At 42.0% G+C, this 15,240-nt stretch overlaps 1 protein-coding gene across 4 annotated transcripts in view; it reads left to right on the top strand.

Moving 5' to 3' along the window:
- Positions 1–15,240, top strand: part of LOC116328660 — a 209,680-nt gene that overhangs the window by 169,698 nt on the left and 24,742 nt on the right. The window contains exon 1 of one of the 4 annotated variants that reach the window (XM_039608859.1): positions 9,675–9,804. The exons of 2 other annotated variants lie outside the window; for them this stretch is intronic. In XM_039608859.1, coding sequence (XP_039464793.1) covers positions 9,768–9,804 — 37 coding nt within the window. In that variant the 5' untranslated portion in view covers positions 9,675–9,767. Of the gene's footprint in view, positions 1–9,674; positions 9,805–13,393; positions 13,472–15,240 lie in introns of those variants that run through there. One more of the 4 variants, XM_039608860.1, reaches the window with a different exon arrangement.

Raw genomic sequence — 15,240 nt, 5'->3', positions numbered from 1 at the left:
CCATCGCTGTCCTCTTTCATCCATTGTGTTTACTATTGTCCTAGGTGTTATGGTTCTTTCATAAATGTCACCAATGCACAGCCTCCTCCCTCCAACTCCTCCATAGACTCTAATGTTAAAATGGCTCAGAAGGTTCGTTTGAAAACCAGAAGTACAGGCTGTCTTTACACTGTCACCACGTCCATATAATAAACTCCACAAGCATGAAAACTGAGAATTAGGTAGACTGGACATTGCTGTCACTCACGGTGAAAGAATTTTGTGAATAGGACCTGTACTTTTCATTTGGGAGCGATTTGTTTCGACCTGACTTTTCTGTTCATTTTAAGCAGCAAAAGTGAGGTGCATGTCTGTGTGTGTGTGTATGGAGCCCTGGCTCAGTCACTATAGCAACCAGGCTCACACCTGCCTGCCTAACGAGCTCTCTCTCACTCTGCCAAGATTCATCTTGAACACTTCTCTTTCAACTGCTGCTGTGTCCACAGTGTTTGCTCTACAGCCATCATTTTACCCTCAAAACGAAGCCATCGTTCTTCTCTTTCCAACAGCGTGTCTTTCAAAGCTCAGAGATGTAAACCTTTAAAACTGTGTGGATCCAAATGGAGGGATCATATTTTAGTCATTCAGTTATTCAAAGAATATGAACTTTTAATATTCGTTCAGATGTTTTCTGACTCTAAATTTGTTTTTCTCATTTCTTAGGTTTTTCTAATTTACATTTAAAACACTTTCAGCTATTTTCCAACTTCTTCTCTGTGGATGTCAGCTTTTAGCAGCAGTTCAGCACTTTTCTGTACATTTCTGTAATTTTGATCTCATTCAAAATTTTTTTTTTTTTTTTTTTTTTTTTCTTTTTAACCTGTCCCGTTTGGTTCTTTTGCCATCAGAATTATTGTCTAAAGGCGGAGAAAGATGCCCAACGGATTTACTTTACCAAATGGACCATCCCAGCCTTGCCGTAATGGTCCATTTGATTCACCTTTATTGTTTATTTTATTTTCACTTGCTGAATACGGGACAGACTTGACTGGTGGAAAGAAAGGGAGAAAGAAAGAGGGAAAGAAAAACAGCTGAGAAGAGGGACGGGGAGAAGGGCAAAACCAAAACCAACAGAATAAGCAGACAAAAAATACATATATCGATCACCTGGATCACCTGTTGAGAAAGAAAAAAAAAGCAAGCAGAAGAAAAAACGAGAGTAATAAACAACATCACAATGATATATGGAATATGACAGTAAATACTAAATATTAAACATTATTGTGCAGCACGTGAGATCGACAGCGCACAGTGTGCTTTGAGGTAGGAGCCAAAAGGGTGTAGTTTGTGTGTGTGATCACCCGTGTGTGCACCTGTGAGCATGAACAGCGCTTGTTTTAAAAAGGTTCCTTCATGTAATGATCTGCTAGAGAGGTGTGGGGGCCACTGCCCCGTCCTCCAGGGCATGAAGCAGGTATGGAGGAGATCAAAACTCCAGACATCCAGAGGCCCCAGAACACAAGAGACCAAGGAAGACCAACAGAGGGCAGCATGCTATCCCAGAAAGAGCTGAGGAGAGTCCCAGATGAGGGGTCACTCAGCAGCCGCGGAGCAGAAGCCGGGGTTGCAGTGACGTGCCCGTGAGCTCCGCCGGCAGCCAGCTGTGCCTGAGTGACCGAGCCCCGGGCCGAGAGGCCGAGGCACCCCATCCCAGTGGCCCGGCGAGCCCCAGGCTCCAGGCCCCGATAAGCAGCCGCCAAGGAGTGAGCCGGTGGGTACCTGGGCGCCACCCCGGACACAAAGAACCACCAACGCACCGATGTCTGAGGGCGTCTGCCACCGGCAGGGGAAGTGGTGGGGAGATGGGCCTCAAACCTTGGAGGGCCTGAGATGTCCCCAGAGAGGTGGCGTCTGATACCCAACCTGACATATAGACACAGACATACAGGCACACACAGATACAAACATCTATTCCCACCCTCATGCTCTCATATACAATTACTCAACACTCACCCAACGTGGAGACGGACATAAAGAGACGCTGTACACACAATCACACTCCCCAAGCGTACTCTAAGCCCCGGGTCTAGGTACCCTTGCCCCTGGAGGGGAAACTGCGCCCAGACCCAGGTGATGTTACCCTTTTCCCTGCGGTGGGAGAAGCAGACTGCCCCGACTCCGCAGCAGCAGGAGGCCCCACATTCCAGACCCCAGTCGGACGGCCAACTCCTCCTCCTAGCCCCCCCGCTCCAGCAGGCCGCAGAGAACGGGGGTGTGGGAAGACTCAAACCTCCCTCCACCCGCTCATATGTAGTGTTGATGTATGTGTGTTCTAAGGTGCATTTAAAACCCAGGAGGGCATGGAGCTACCTGCCAGAGCAGCAGGTAGGCGTATAGCCCCTCCTGCTAGCCCTCAATGTCTCGTGTATTTAAAATTGAGAGGTGGGCAACGGCGCCAGGGGTGAGGTGTACACCCTGATGGTAATTTGGAATCCGTGTAGCGTGCCCACCCCAAGATCCTATATGTATGTGTAATGAGAGTGTGAGTAATGTGAATGTCTAAGTTGTGGGATAAAATTGAGGCAGAGGCAGCCAGAAGGGGACAGAGGGGGGGGATGTCTCCTCTGCACCCTGGTGACACACCCCTACCCCAAGGCCCTGCATGTGTGGGTGATTGTGGTGGAGCGGGAAGAGGGAGGCAGCTGGAGATGGGGAGGGAAGGAAGGGAGGGGCAAGTGACCCCTCCCTGGGGCCAGCTCCCCCGCTGACTTAGAGGAGAAACACAGCGCTACAAAATTTTTAACTCAAAATTCAACAATTAATTCATTTCAGTGCATACATTCAGATTCAAGCATTCACACTGCAGTTTCTTCAGAAAATGCACTTTCTAGTTATTTTTATAATAGGATGGATTTTGTCTTCCTTTATTTTTATGTTTTTATTAAAGTAATCTCTCACCTGTAAGTGTCTGAAAAAATCCTTGTTTTTTAAGTTGTATTCCCGTTTTAATTCTTGTGTTTCCATATAATCCTACCAGACACACCTTGAATCCATCTTGTTGTTATACGTCTCCGTATACACCTCTCATGCATTGTTATCGTTATGCTGAAATTCTTGAAGTCTCTCTCGAGCTCGCCTGCTAGCCACCCCAGCATACGTGGGCCAGACCGGTTTCCATGTCGCTGCCCCGATTGACAGACAATCGGTGCCTCGGTGCTCTCTCTCTCCCGGCTGTTTATCCCTTTTTCCACGTTGTATCCTCTCGCTTGCAGGTCGTTAGCAGCCTCCTCTGCGTTGCCATAAGTTTTCACTCCATTTGGCCAGTGGATTCGCATCTTGCTGAGAGGAGTCTGGAAACAGATGCCTTCTTTCTTTAATATCTTTTTGATATTCACGTATGCTTTACGTTCTTGCACCATTCTTGCCGAGTAGTCGTGGTCAAAATAAACCCTGCTTCCGTCCAGAGTGACTATTTTCTTTTCCCATGCCTTTTTAAGTATCATCTCTTTAGTTGTTAATTGTTGGAAATTGACAACAACTGACCTTGGGGAGAGACCCGCTGCCAGTTTCGGGGTTAATGCTCGGTGTGCGCGTTGAATCTGGAGGTTGATGTTAATATTAAGCTCCTCTCTGAGCCAGACATCCAGAAACTGGGCTAACGATTCTGCCTTAGATTCGGCTCCCTCTTGTATTCCGTAGATCCGCAGATTGTTACATCTGGATCGCAGTTCCAAGTCATCCAATTTGGTCATCATCCATTTTTGTTCTCTCATTAGTTCTGTCAGGGTTTGATTGGCCTCGTGGCTCCACGTCTCTATTTCTTCCGTGCGCGTCAGCGCAGCTTCTAATTTCCCTTCTTGTTCTTTAAGTTCTGTAGTCATGCTCTTGAACTTCTGGTCGATGTCTTCTTTGAATTTAGACAGTTCGTGTCTCATTTGGCCGGTAATTTCTTCTTTGAATGTCGTGAAGTCTGATTTCAAATCATTTTGGAGGGATTGAATTTGTTTGCTAATACAATCCAGTCCGTTTTGAAACGTGGCCATATTAGCTTCGGGTGCTAGCTTGTCCTCGTTGTTCGGATGTTTTATGTCTTTACCTTGGGTGTCCGTAGTTTTTTTATGCTTTGCTTTTGTTGTCCCTCCGCTCATCTTCCAAAGTTGTTTTGTCTCACGCTTCAATTCGTGTTTTAGCGGAGTCTTTCTACTTGGCTTGCGGGATGCGACCATACTGCTCTACCGTCACACCGGAAGTCCAGCATTCTTTTTCACAATAGTGTTTACTTTTTATAGATTTGATGTGATAATAAGTCCCTAGTAGGCTGCTCTCGCAAGGATTATTTTTTATGGAGTCATATGATCCATCAAACACCCCCTTTAGATTGGTTACAAGCTGCCAGCACCGCCTCTTTCATGTGAACGTATGAGCAAACTCTGGGTTAACTTAGTGAGTTGGTAACCAGCCTCGTGTGACTGCTTATCCTGCTCATCACACATGTTAGGTGAGTTGGTTTGTACAACCTGACTGTAATAATGAAAACAGTCTGTTTTTCACTGGGATTCCCTGTGGTCCAGTTTGGGTTTTGCTCTTGAGTCCATTTTATCACTGGTTCAGTTTAACCATTTAGAGGAGGACAGTAAACCTGTCCTGGTGGAGGAGAGATTGCTGTAGTTCTCTGCAGTGGTCGCAGTGGTTTAAGCGTTCAAACGACAAAGTCTGTAACAGGAGTTTAATAAATAAACTCACTCACTGTGGTTTAATTTATTTCTGTAAAGTCACATTATGATTGTCCCAAAAAGTTGATTATATTCATCTGGATGAGGATCCAAGTGACTGAATCACCTCCGTCCCCTCAAACAAACCACTTAGTCATGGACGTGTTCGTACAGCAGCTACTTTCAGCTGCTCCCTCATCACAAGACGCTGTCACAGCAGACAGCTCTGCATGTTTTACACCAAATGCAACACAAAGGTGGTTATTGTACAACTGAACATGTTAACCTCTACACTATGGAGCCATAAACTTCTCTTCTCATAATAAACTTTCATTAGTTGAAGGTACAAACTACCAATATGCTCATATACAGTTTCTTCACTTGGTCTCGATGCTAATAAACATTATACACATCCTGATGGGAGCATGAACACTTGGCCCACAGTCATCATAATCCATCCTGTAACAAACATGTCTGTGTTGGCATGCTCACAGAACAGAAAACACAAAGCATCTTGGCATGTTGGTTCAGTGTGTTGTCTTTTATCAAAGCAACAGAAACAAAAAACCCCTAAAACCAGCAGCAGCAGGGAAATTACACATCTCCTGCACCATGAGTGCACACAGCCCTCGGATAAAAGAGAGAATGTCTTGGAGAACAGCCATGTTAGGAGAGGGCTGGGACATGACAACACATTCATTTTCCCAAGTTTCCAGCATCCGCAAAAACACCCTGCTCATAAAGAATAAATGTCAGATTTATTAAAGCTGCTTAAAATGTTGTTTAATGGTCTGAGAGCAAGTAAAGAATAAACACAAACACAGAATTCAAGTGTAGGCTTGAAATACTCCTTGAAATGGACGGTCTGAATATATATGAATGCTTATATAGGAACAGATTTGTTGTAAAACTGTTAAAAATGAAAAATCGTTATTTCTTACTGAAGCTCATCAGGGAAACAAAGACTTCAGACCCTCCCACTGTCTGCACAGAGATCTGAGGGATCTTCCAGGAATACTGGCGCTATTCCACAGAACTGATTGGTCAGTAGGCGGTGAGTTCATACCTGCTGATCTCTAATCTGAAATCCATGGTTACCATGGCGATGTACCTCCTACTCAAACCACCATTGTAGTACAGAAAGTCTCGGGTTAACCCAGGATAGGAAAACCCTGAGTGGTTGTACAGTTCTCAGGATTGACCAGACACAGCTGCACATTCTAGTCTGTAAACCGAGGAAACACAGCAGGTACACAGGATAACACATCACAGGACAAAGCAGTGAGGAGAACACAGAGAGTGCTGAAGTCTGACCCAGTAAACTCTGTGTCACCTTTGACTGAATGTTTAGAGATTTTCATTGCTTTTCAAAAGTCTCATAGATGACACAGACTGGGCTGGTGTTTAATTTTATCTTTCTTACCTTGTGTTTCCTGACTTTGATCTACCTCCACAGTGTTCAGAGAGGAGATTGAAGTTTGTAAGGGGGTAGAAGCTCCAGCAGCATTTATAATATAAAGACTGAAACATTTCACAAAGAGGTCAGAGTGACTTCAGAGTTATTTCTAAAGAAATGCCAGCAGATGCAGAGCTGTCTGTACCTGGTCTGTGTCCAGAGGAGTGTTTGTAATGAACAAACACGACTGCAAGTACTCAGCTTCATACTTTAGAAGGCCACAGTAATGTGGACTCTTCAGCTGTGATCCTGATGCCAAATCTGTCCACCTGTGACGAGGAGGAGGAGATGATCTTAGAGGAGAAACACAGCGCTACAATGGTCACATATCACACAGATTCAGTCTGACTCTGAGGAAACCAACAGAGACTGACAGCAGCAACTACACCTGCTCCATCAGTGATGGGAGAGCAAAGACTGACAAGTGTTCATTTACAGGTCAAAGGTCAGCAACAAACCCCAGCACCTGCTGTAGATAGTGATGTTAGTACTGTAGACAGAGGTCAGAGGTCAAACTGAAGGGAAGGTTTCCTAAATAGTTGTGACTCACCAGCAACATGTAACTCAGAGCTAAACTCAGTGGAAACAGGATGTCTCTGCTACAGCAGCTGCAGTCTTTACTGCAGGTGGAGGGTTACACTCACAACATTTACACACTGTACACAGTGGAGAACATGTGGACGCACACAGATCAACACCAGAAAGAGGTTCATAGTCTCATCACAGTGTGTGTTACTGCTGGCAGACAGCTGTAAACGACAACATGAATTTGTCTGTGAGAGTCCAGTCTGGTCACAGGTTCAGCTTCAATGTGAGATTCTCTCCTTCTGTGGTTCCTCCTTCCTCCTGGATGATAAGAAGACTGTTTCACCTGGGAATGACCTCGGGCAGCACTGCTGCATTATCTTGTTTAGATGTTGGGAAGGCCTCCAAACATGATCCACCCACGAGGCTAAAGAGCACGAAGGGAAAAGAAATGTTTATCAAAGCAGAAAAACAAAATGCCATCCTGAGAGTGCAGCCATAATTCTCTCTGCGAGTGTGCGTGCGCATGTGTGAGAGAGAGAGAGAGAGAGAGATACCTCCTGCTCAGCTGTTGCTTAGCAGCCGTGTTTACTCTGGCATGGAAACCTAGAAACTGGGTCAGGGTTGTGAGCTGGACTCTTACAAACAGCAGCAGCAGGAGGACGAACATTTAGCAGTGTGTTTGGCAGGACTGTGGTGCATCCATCAGCTCCTACACAGCGTGCCGTCCTGCTGCAGAGACTCGAGCTCTGCTGAAAAACAGACCAGGTGTTTGATCCTGTAACAACACAGAAGTCCTGCAGCCATCTTCCTCTCTGCTGTGTGTGTGAGAGGTCTGCTGGGTCAGACAGCTTTAAACCAACAAACCTGCTCAGCCCACAGTGTTCGTGTCACTGCGTCACATGACTGTAGCTAAGTTGCGTTTCCACAGCAGCGTAGTGAAAGATAAATGTGCCACAGTGGGAGCAAAAACACAACACTAGCTCCTTTGTTACAGGTGCTGCTATGTTCTTCAGTACTCAGCTGTGATCACATGACCTAAATGTGACCTGCTGGCTTCCCTTCAGCTTCCCTCAGTGTCCGCCATGATACTAGCCTACATCACAGCCAATGTTCCCTCTAAGCTGCGTGCGTGCGCAATTGCGCACTGCTGGCACGGTCTCTGCGTAGAAAAAAATCTGCGTTGCACAAAAAAAAAATCTAACCTGAATTGAAATTAAAGTAAATATGTTAACAATTCTGTTTTGCAGTGTTAGTCAGTAAGTGACTGGCTGCTCCCGTATGGGATTAGAACGATATCCACCTTATCCCATAGTCCAGCCAATAATGCGATTCACATTCCACTGTTGAAGGGAGGGCATCACATCTGGTCCCACTTCCTGCTGATATGGATCAGCCACAGCAGGATCAACGGGAAGACAGTTTTTTGGAATGCAGTTTTATTTAAAGGTTGTAGATGTGCATCATGAGTTAAACTATTATCAGCACCGTGAAGTTAATGGAAGTTAAAATGATCTTGTCCACTGAGTTTACGGCTTCTTTAGTTGGATGATTACAAATTCACTGATCTGATGTAAATAAAAGGAAACAGCAAAGACTCTAAATGACAGAAGCCAAACTAACAGCATGTGTTACAGACAGAGAGCTCCTCTGTTATCACTGTCATCTCTGGATTTACAGGTTTGTAATTCCAGCTACAGTTCAGTGAACACCACTCATATTAAAATGTATTGTAGTTATTTATTCTAGCCTAATGTTTTATAACACTGTTCAATATTTCAGATGTTCTTTTTATTATCATCTAATAGTTTCTAGTTTATTCCTTCTTACTACATCTTAGTATGTTAATCAACTTTTTTTTAAAAATATCTTTTATAAACATTTTCAGCTTCTTCAGTTTTCTGTCTTAAGACATTTCTGTTTAGTGCATTTTTCTTTTTGCATGCATTTATTATGTATGGACACTCCATATATTTATGTTTTCTAATTGCTTTATTGGGCAGTTTGTGTTATATCATAATGTAAATGTTCTAAGGAATTCATCATACACACTGACATCTTGTTTCTGACATATTTCACCCAGTTTTGTTTTATTTAATCGTTTTAAAAGCATTTATTGTTTCCTCTGTTCTTACTCGTCTCTGATCTTTATTTCTGTCCAAATTATTAATCTTGTAATTACCTTCACACACTGTACAAACTGGAAGATGGTCACTGATGTCACTACTGAGAAGTCACTCAGTGCCTCATTTATAAACGTGTGTCTATGAGAGCTGCAGGATGTGATGTGGCTCTGCTACTTTTAGAGATCAGGTTCACACAGTATGTTGCTTTAATACCTGAAGATTAGGTTTCAACTGTTATACATTCAACACGTCATCAATCACTGTTTAGTTTAATTCATATTTTACAGTTGGTCATCCAAGTACTTTGAATTTTTCCCAGTTTCTAATGGTACAGTACATTTTTTGGCTATCAGAGTTGTTTAAAAGAATTTAGATATGAGGGTTTTTTTAGTTTTTAAGAATAAATTTACCTACAATCCAAAATACATACATGTATTTATTAGAATTAAATATAAAGATTGTCGTTATTCACTTTTATTTTTCCTTTTTCTTTCTATTTTTTGTTTACTTTTACAAAAGTAAAAGAAGTAACAAACAAAGTTATGTCTTTGGAAAATGACAAGTGAGTCAAACAGTGCTGCACATCCTCGCTGCAGGTGTGAAGAAGGAAACCTCACAAAACAATGTAAATGTAGGAAAATGTTTTGACAAAGCTTAAAATCCTACTGTCAGTTTTGTAAAATTTTAAGTTTAATTTCTACATTTAATTTCTAAATGACAGCAGAATATTAATTCCACAGGGCAGCAAACACATGTTACTAGAAGCAGTGCAGGGTCAGCCGTGTAGACGCTACATGTTGTTTCTCCTCTGAGTTTAATTGTGAAAGTCATTTGCTGTAAGAAAAAAAAGAAAATTTTAGTTTGAAGGATCAACAGGAAATGATCAGGGTTCCTCTGTCTAATGTAAGAACACCAAACCTTTAGTGCAGCAGCTGCTGCGTGTATTTGTTATCAGGACTTTAACTGGAGATGAAGATGTTGCTGCCACTCCTGCTCCTCGTCCTCGGTAAGAGCGCTCTTTGAATGCAAACACAACAACACAGCTGTTTGTGCTTTTAGACAACATAAAGTCTGTAACATGAGTTTACTGAATGTAAACTGACTGTACTTGACTTTATTCCTTATAACTCCCTCTGGGACTTCATGCAGGGCGCTCACAGGGTTACAGTTGAGTTCATATCTGTTTAAGATGAACTATCTGTGTGTTCCAGACGTCTGTTTCTTACTGATAGAACCACAAACCTGCCAGAGTGTAGTGACGTTTGACAAGATTAACGACTATGGCAAAAAGAGAAGAAGAAAAATTGCCCAATGATACAGATGAAAATTGGTTGTGTTGTTGTGTGTACCACTGACCTGTGTCCAGCATGATACAGGTCAGTGGTAACAGTTTTTGTCTTGTAGCACTGAGATGTCTATTTAAGACAAGATAAGATGACCTTTATTAGTCCCATGCGTGGGAAATTTGTTTTGTTACAGCAGTGGACAGTGCAAAGCTGCATAGAAAAATTAGAGAAAAACACTAGAATAAGATTTTAAAAAGATTCTGTACACAATAAAATAGAATAAAATAAAATACTATATACAGGGTGGGCCATTTATATGGATACACCGTAATAACATGGGAATGGTTGGTGATATTAAAGTCCTGTTTGTGGCACATTAGTATATGTGAGGGGCAAACTCCTCAAGATGGTGGTGACCATGGTGGCCATTTAGAAGTCGGCCATCTTGGATACAACTTTTGTTTTTTCAATAGGAAGAGGGCCATGTGACACATCAAACTTATTGGTAATGTGACAAGAAAAACAATGGTGTGCTTGGTTTCAACGTAACTTTATTCTTTCATGAGTTATTTACAAGTTTCTGACCACTTATAAAATGTGTTCAGTGTGTTGCCCATTGTGTTGGATTGTCTATGCAACCCTCTTCTCCCACTCTTCACACACTGATAATTACGATTATTACGGTGTATCCATATAAATGGCCCACCCTGTACAATCAAATAAAATAGAATAAAATAGAATACAAATGCCATATACAATATGAGTATAATACAACGATGCCACAAAAGAGTATTGCACTTAGTGTTATTGCTATATTTTGTGTGTGTGTGTGTGTTTGATCAGTTGAAGTCTTTGTTGTGGAGTCTGACAGCAGTGGGGAGGAAAGTCCTGCGAAATCTCTCCGTCCCACATCATGGGTGCTGCAGCCTGCCAATGAATGAGTGTCAGAGTCTCCTGCATGGGGTGGGAGATGTTGTCCAACAGGGATGACAGCTTAGCCACCATTCTCCTGTCACTCACCACCTCCACTGGGTCCAGAGGGCATCCTAGAACAGAGCTGGCCCTGCGGATCAGCCTGTTCAGTCTCTTCCTGTCCCCAGCAGAGATGTTGCCACCCCAGCATTTAATAATAAACTATTTGTTTTATGTGTGTGTGGTTGTGTATTTCTGACTGTGTGTGTGTGTGTGTTTCTGCCTCATTTGATGTTGTTAGAGGTTATTTGTTAAAAATTAAGGGACTGTGGTGCAGTTGTGTGTGCTTGTGTATCATTCCAGTACTTATGTCAAGGTCAGTTACTGTATCCAATTTGTAATTTCTTCTCCTTTGGATCATTTTACTCTCTTCCACACACATTTCATTTCAGTCTAAGACACATTCTTTACATCCAAACAAACAATGCAGCCATATGATGGAACTTATCTTTGCCAATCGGGCTCTCATAGGAGCTGAACCTTATTAACTTACCCTAAACATGCACATATCTTGAAAGCAAGTTCATGCTTACCCTAAACATTCTAACAAACCCTGACACTGCTGCTGTGTGTGCTGGTAGCAGTGAATCTAGCCACTGAGCAGAGAGATCATCTCAACTAGGCTAACATAACTAACTCTCCAAGACCTCCCTGTTATGCACACTTCCATCTTTGTTTAATTCTTGTTTTAGCAGTGCTGTGTGTATGTATTTGTATAAAATACATCAGCCTGTAAGCGACATTTATAGATATTCCATGTTTTATTTTTGAAAAGTCTCAAAAAGGATGTTGAGCTTTTATTGTAAAAAGTTGGTGGAAAATAAACAAGCAGATGGCGGAACGACACAATAATTGGTTTTGCCGTCGTCGTTGCTGACAAACTGACGCGTCAAAAAGTCCCTTTTCCATCCAGATTATGATTTTTTTTAGATATAAGAAAAGGAGTAAACACTAAGAAGAAGAAGAAATTAAGATAGCCACTACACAGCCATTTAGAGTCCTAAATGACCTTCTTTTATTTGCTGACTCGGGGTGCCCTACGGTCTTAGTTTTATTGGACTTGACTTCTGCCTTTGATATGGTGGACCATAACATCCTCCTATCAACGCCTGAACATACAGTAGGCATAAGGGGTAATGCCCTTAACTGGTTTAGATCGTATCTATCGGATAGGTCTTACTCTGTCACCATGGGTGGCTGCTCTTCCTCTGTTGCTCACCTCTACTGTGGTATGCCCCAGGAATCTGTGTTTGGCCCTATGTTGTTTTAATTGTATATGCTGCCTCTTGGCTCTATCTTTGAGAAATATAATATCTCCTATAACTTTTATGCTGACAATATTCAAACTTACTTTCGGCTGACTGATGACATTTTGTCGTCATTACACTTTCTGCTAGAGTGCTTGAGAGGTTAAAGATTGGGTATCTGACAACTTTCTTATATTGAAGGAGAAGAAAACAAATCATGCTGTTTGACAATCATACTTCACGGGGCCAATTTGCTGATACTCTTGGACCCCTTGCTGCCTTTCTTTCTGGCACTGTTAGCAACTTAGGTGTCCTCTTTGACAGCTCCTTTAAGTTTGACAAACAAGTATCATCTGTAGTTAAATCTAGTTTCTACCAGCTGCGTCAAATCTCCAAGGCCAAGCACTACATACCGCGCAAGGACCATGAGAAATTTATCCATGCTTTTTTACTTTGGTCTCCACTCCACACTTCTTCATAGATTGCAGCTTGTCCAGAATGCTGCGGCACGCCTTATGACTAGAACTACAAGGTTTGCCTCTATCACCCCAGTCCTTGCTGACCTGCATTGGCTCCCTGTCAAATACCGCATTGAGTTTAAAATTCTGTTGCTTACTTTTAAAATCATAGAAAATACTGCGTCTCTATACCCCTAGGAGAGCCCTAAGATCATCAGGACAATTACTCTTAGTACAGCCTAGATCCTGGCTAAAGACCAGAGGTTTGCCCTGGCAGCCCTGAGCCTCTGGAACAATCTTCCTGCTGCTATTCGCGCCTCTGTTTTATTTCTTATTTTATCGATACTTTTTTTTTTTTTTTGAGGGGGGATTAACTGTAACTGGTGCCTCGCCAAAGAAAGAGATAATGGTAAACAAAGTTACTGGTTCTGCCATCGTTGTTTCACTAGCTGGACCCAGGTCCTTTATTAGATTTGGCCACGTTTTTAGTAGATAAAGGCGAATGGCTTAAGAATTGAGCTGCAGTTTGGGGAAAGCCTTGATTGGTGGCGGATCCTGGGCCTGGGAGATTTCCATGTATGTACAAAAGGGTTAGGTTCGTGTATGGGATTTCCCATGCCCCTGAAGGTACCATAGGCGTGCATGTCCGCAGCTTCAGTTCAGAGACAAATTACAGCCAAACGACGGACAGTGTGTGCGTTCATAAGACCGTGAGTTAATGTTTTACTTCACTCAGTTATGTTGGTGTTCAGCCATGAGTGTATTTGATGACTTACCAGCAGTTTCTGCTTCTGTTTAAGTGACGTTATGCATTAGTGGCAGTTCGCTAGCATAACAGATTTGTTCGCTAATTAGCTTCTAGAGAGATTCGTTGTTATCGTGTTGTTGATTCTGTGCTCTGTGTAACAGATGATAAAACAATGTAAAGTTGCCTTCAGTGCATAGTTGTATGCGTTGTGTTAATGCATAATGTCTGACTTTAAGTTTATGTAACCAGTCTGAAGTATAATGTCAGCTTATTTAGTTATATACTGTACTTGAGTACACCTCAGTTGTATCTTTATATTTATTATGTAATTTGATTCTTATTGATTTGTATCATTATGCTTTGTCTATAGAAACCACACACACACACACACACACACACACTCTCACTCACTCACTCACTCTCTCTCTCTCTCTCTCTTGACCAGCTGCGGGCACATTCTCAATTGGAAATACAAAGAATGACAACTTTATTCCTGGACTCTGCCTGTTTGTTCCTCTCACATCTGAACATTTGCAGTGTTCTGACCCGACACTCTGAAGTGATTGCTGCCAGCTCAGATTTCTTTCACCCTTCTAAACAATATACTAATGAGAAGTGAGGAAGTGAAAGATATCAAACATATTCAGCTGTTTATAAACAATATTTTAAAATATTTTGCTTTGGAATTAAAGATTATAAATGTGTCTATAGCTATAATTATTTAGTAGTGGTGTGATTACAGCACATTTGAGAGAAACAGGAAAATGCCAGACTGTAGAAAGATGTTGTTAAGGTTCATTTTGAGGAGAGAGAGATGGTGGAGATCAGAATAACACACTGACCCTGTCAGGTGGAGTCAACGAATGATTTAATAACACATGTGGAGAGATGAATTCTGTACGCAGACAGCATCGATCTCTATCTTCAAAACTTCAGAACACAGTTTTATACATCGGGGTATTAGAACGCCCCCTCTTGCGTAAATTACATGGATACGTCAACTCAAAACCACAAATGTTCTGTTTGACAACTTGTGACACAATTAAAAGGACACTGGCTTCCATCTTCTCCCCGGTGGTTTCCCGCAAGTCAGCTCAGCTCTCGCATAGTGCACCTGCTTCTTCATCAAACAGTCATGTACGCAGACACAATTTTCCAGCCACAAGCAAAGCTTTCACCTACAAATGAACCCCTCTAACCGTATGTGGGTGTATGTGTGGTTACGTGTGTGTCTATGTGCTAACCACAATCGCACCCCATTTCACCTCGTCGACTAGCTCCTCAGACTAACTTTCACTCAGACTCTGGTTTTGGTTTCACTTCCTGCAAAGCATGTAACTTCAAAAACATGTAACTTCCTGTCTTATTTTGGCACAGAGTTACTCTGTGTTAGGCCTTTTCGTTCACCATGCAGTCTGCATATGAACATTTAAGATTATAAATCCAACTCAACAGTTTAAAGTGGTTATAACTGCACCTGTAATAAAAGCTTAATTGGGTGCCAATATGTTTAAACATCTAAATGCAATATCACTATTAATAAATGCGTCAATGCAAATGCTTGTTATATGATTATGATGCAATAGCAATAGCAAAATAATGAAACTAGAAATAGTAAAATGAAATAATAAAAATGGCAGAAAAATAACACCTCAATTCCTCACAATGTTCATAATATTTTACAAACAAAAACAAAATAATCAATATTTTATAACAAATGAACTAGAGATT

This window comes from Oreochromis aureus, linkage group 3 (assembly GCF_013358895.1).
Source record: "Oreochromis aureus strain Israel breed Guangdong linkage group 3, ZZ_aureus, whole genome shotgun sequence".
Classification (NCBI taxonomy): domain Eukaryota; kingdom Metazoa; phylum Chordata; class Actinopteri; order Cichliformes; family Cichlidae; genus Oreochromis; species Oreochromis aureus.
The sequence above is the reverse complement of the archived record's forward strand: the minus strand, read 5'-3'. Positions and strand labels throughout refer to the sequence as shown.